The sequence below is a fragment of the Helobdella robusta genome (assembly GCF_000326865.2).
Source record: "Helobdella robusta unplaced genomic scaffold HELROscaffold_4800, whole genome shotgun sequence".
Taxonomy (NCBI): Eukaryota; Metazoa; Annelida; class Clitellata; order Rhynchobdellida; family Glossiphoniidae; genus Helobdella; species Helobdella robusta.
This window is the reverse complement of record NW_008705217.1, coordinates 1-1009: the sequence shown is the minus strand read 5'-3', so window position 1 is coordinate 1009 and position 1009 is coordinate 1. Positions and strand designations below refer to the sequence as shown.

The 1009-nt window shown below is 46.1% G+C and overlaps 1 protein-coding gene across 1 annotated transcript; it reads right to left on the bottom strand.

Moving 5' to 3' along the window:
• Positions 1–121: 121 nt before the first annotated feature.
• On the bottom strand, positions 122–847 carry HELRODRAFT_184806 (hypothetical protein; the record flags this gene model as incomplete). The annotated part of the gene is made up of 2 exons (XM_009026666.1): positions 122–456; positions 520–847. Coding segments are annotated over 2 exons (663 nt in total), but the record flags the coding sequence as incomplete, so codon positions are not given.
• Positions 848–1009: the final 162 nt, after the last annotated feature.

Sequence of the window (1009 nt, the reverse complement as noted above, 5' to 3'; positions counted from 1 at the left end):
GCCGGTGGCCAGTTTTCTACTACGTAATTAACCTTTCCCTATAGTAGCAAAAATAATTTAAATAATCATTATCAGAGCAGATAACAAACGACTGTATAGAAAAGAAAAGAATATTACGCACTTCTTCATCCGGAGTCTCTACATCGCCGGGTACGGGACGGCCATCTGCAGTTTCTGCAGAAATAACAACTTTCTCGACGACTTTTGGTTCTACCATAAATTCGACTCTCATTACCGTCTTTCCTGCTTCTCCAAATGATACCACGAAAGAGGGTTCGATGCTNTGCGGTATAACGAACGTTGATTTATCTTCGATCGGATTTCCTGGATGCGATGCAACAGACGAATCGTAGCTGTCGATGATGTCGCTGACTCGGCACTTGCTGACCGTGGCTGATGGAACGGTTTTCGTTGTGCCGCCGAGACTCGGAGGAGTGGTGCCAGGCGCAGCAGTTGCTTTATAACAAAATTTAGGCGTTATATTTTTTTGTTCACAGAAGACTAAACAAGATAACTAACTTTTCTCCTGCTCTTTAATAGGTCCAACTGACTGACTTGGGGTTGTCGTTTCAATGGGACCCGTTGTCGTTTGTCCTGGTTGCGTTGCTTGAGTGCCGGCTGTCGTTGATTCTGGCACTGGCGGCGTCGTCGTTTCCACGACTGGCCCGGTCGAGCCAGTGGGAACGGCGGTAAATGGAGCTGTCGTAATTTTTCGAACCTCTCCGCAGGTCCATACCTGCAGCTCGTCAATCTTCACCTCTGGCGCCAACCCACCAGTCGTTGTAAGGTTCACCGTTACAGTTCTTATGGCCGGTGGCCAGTTTTCTACTACGTAATTAACCTTTCCCTATAGTAGCAAAAATAATTTAAATAATCATTATCAGAGCAGATAACAAACGACTGTATAGAAAAGAAAAGAATATTACGCACTTCTTCATCCGGAGTCTCTACATCGCCGGGTACGGGACGGCCATCTGCAGTTTCTGCAGAAATAACAACTGTCTCGACG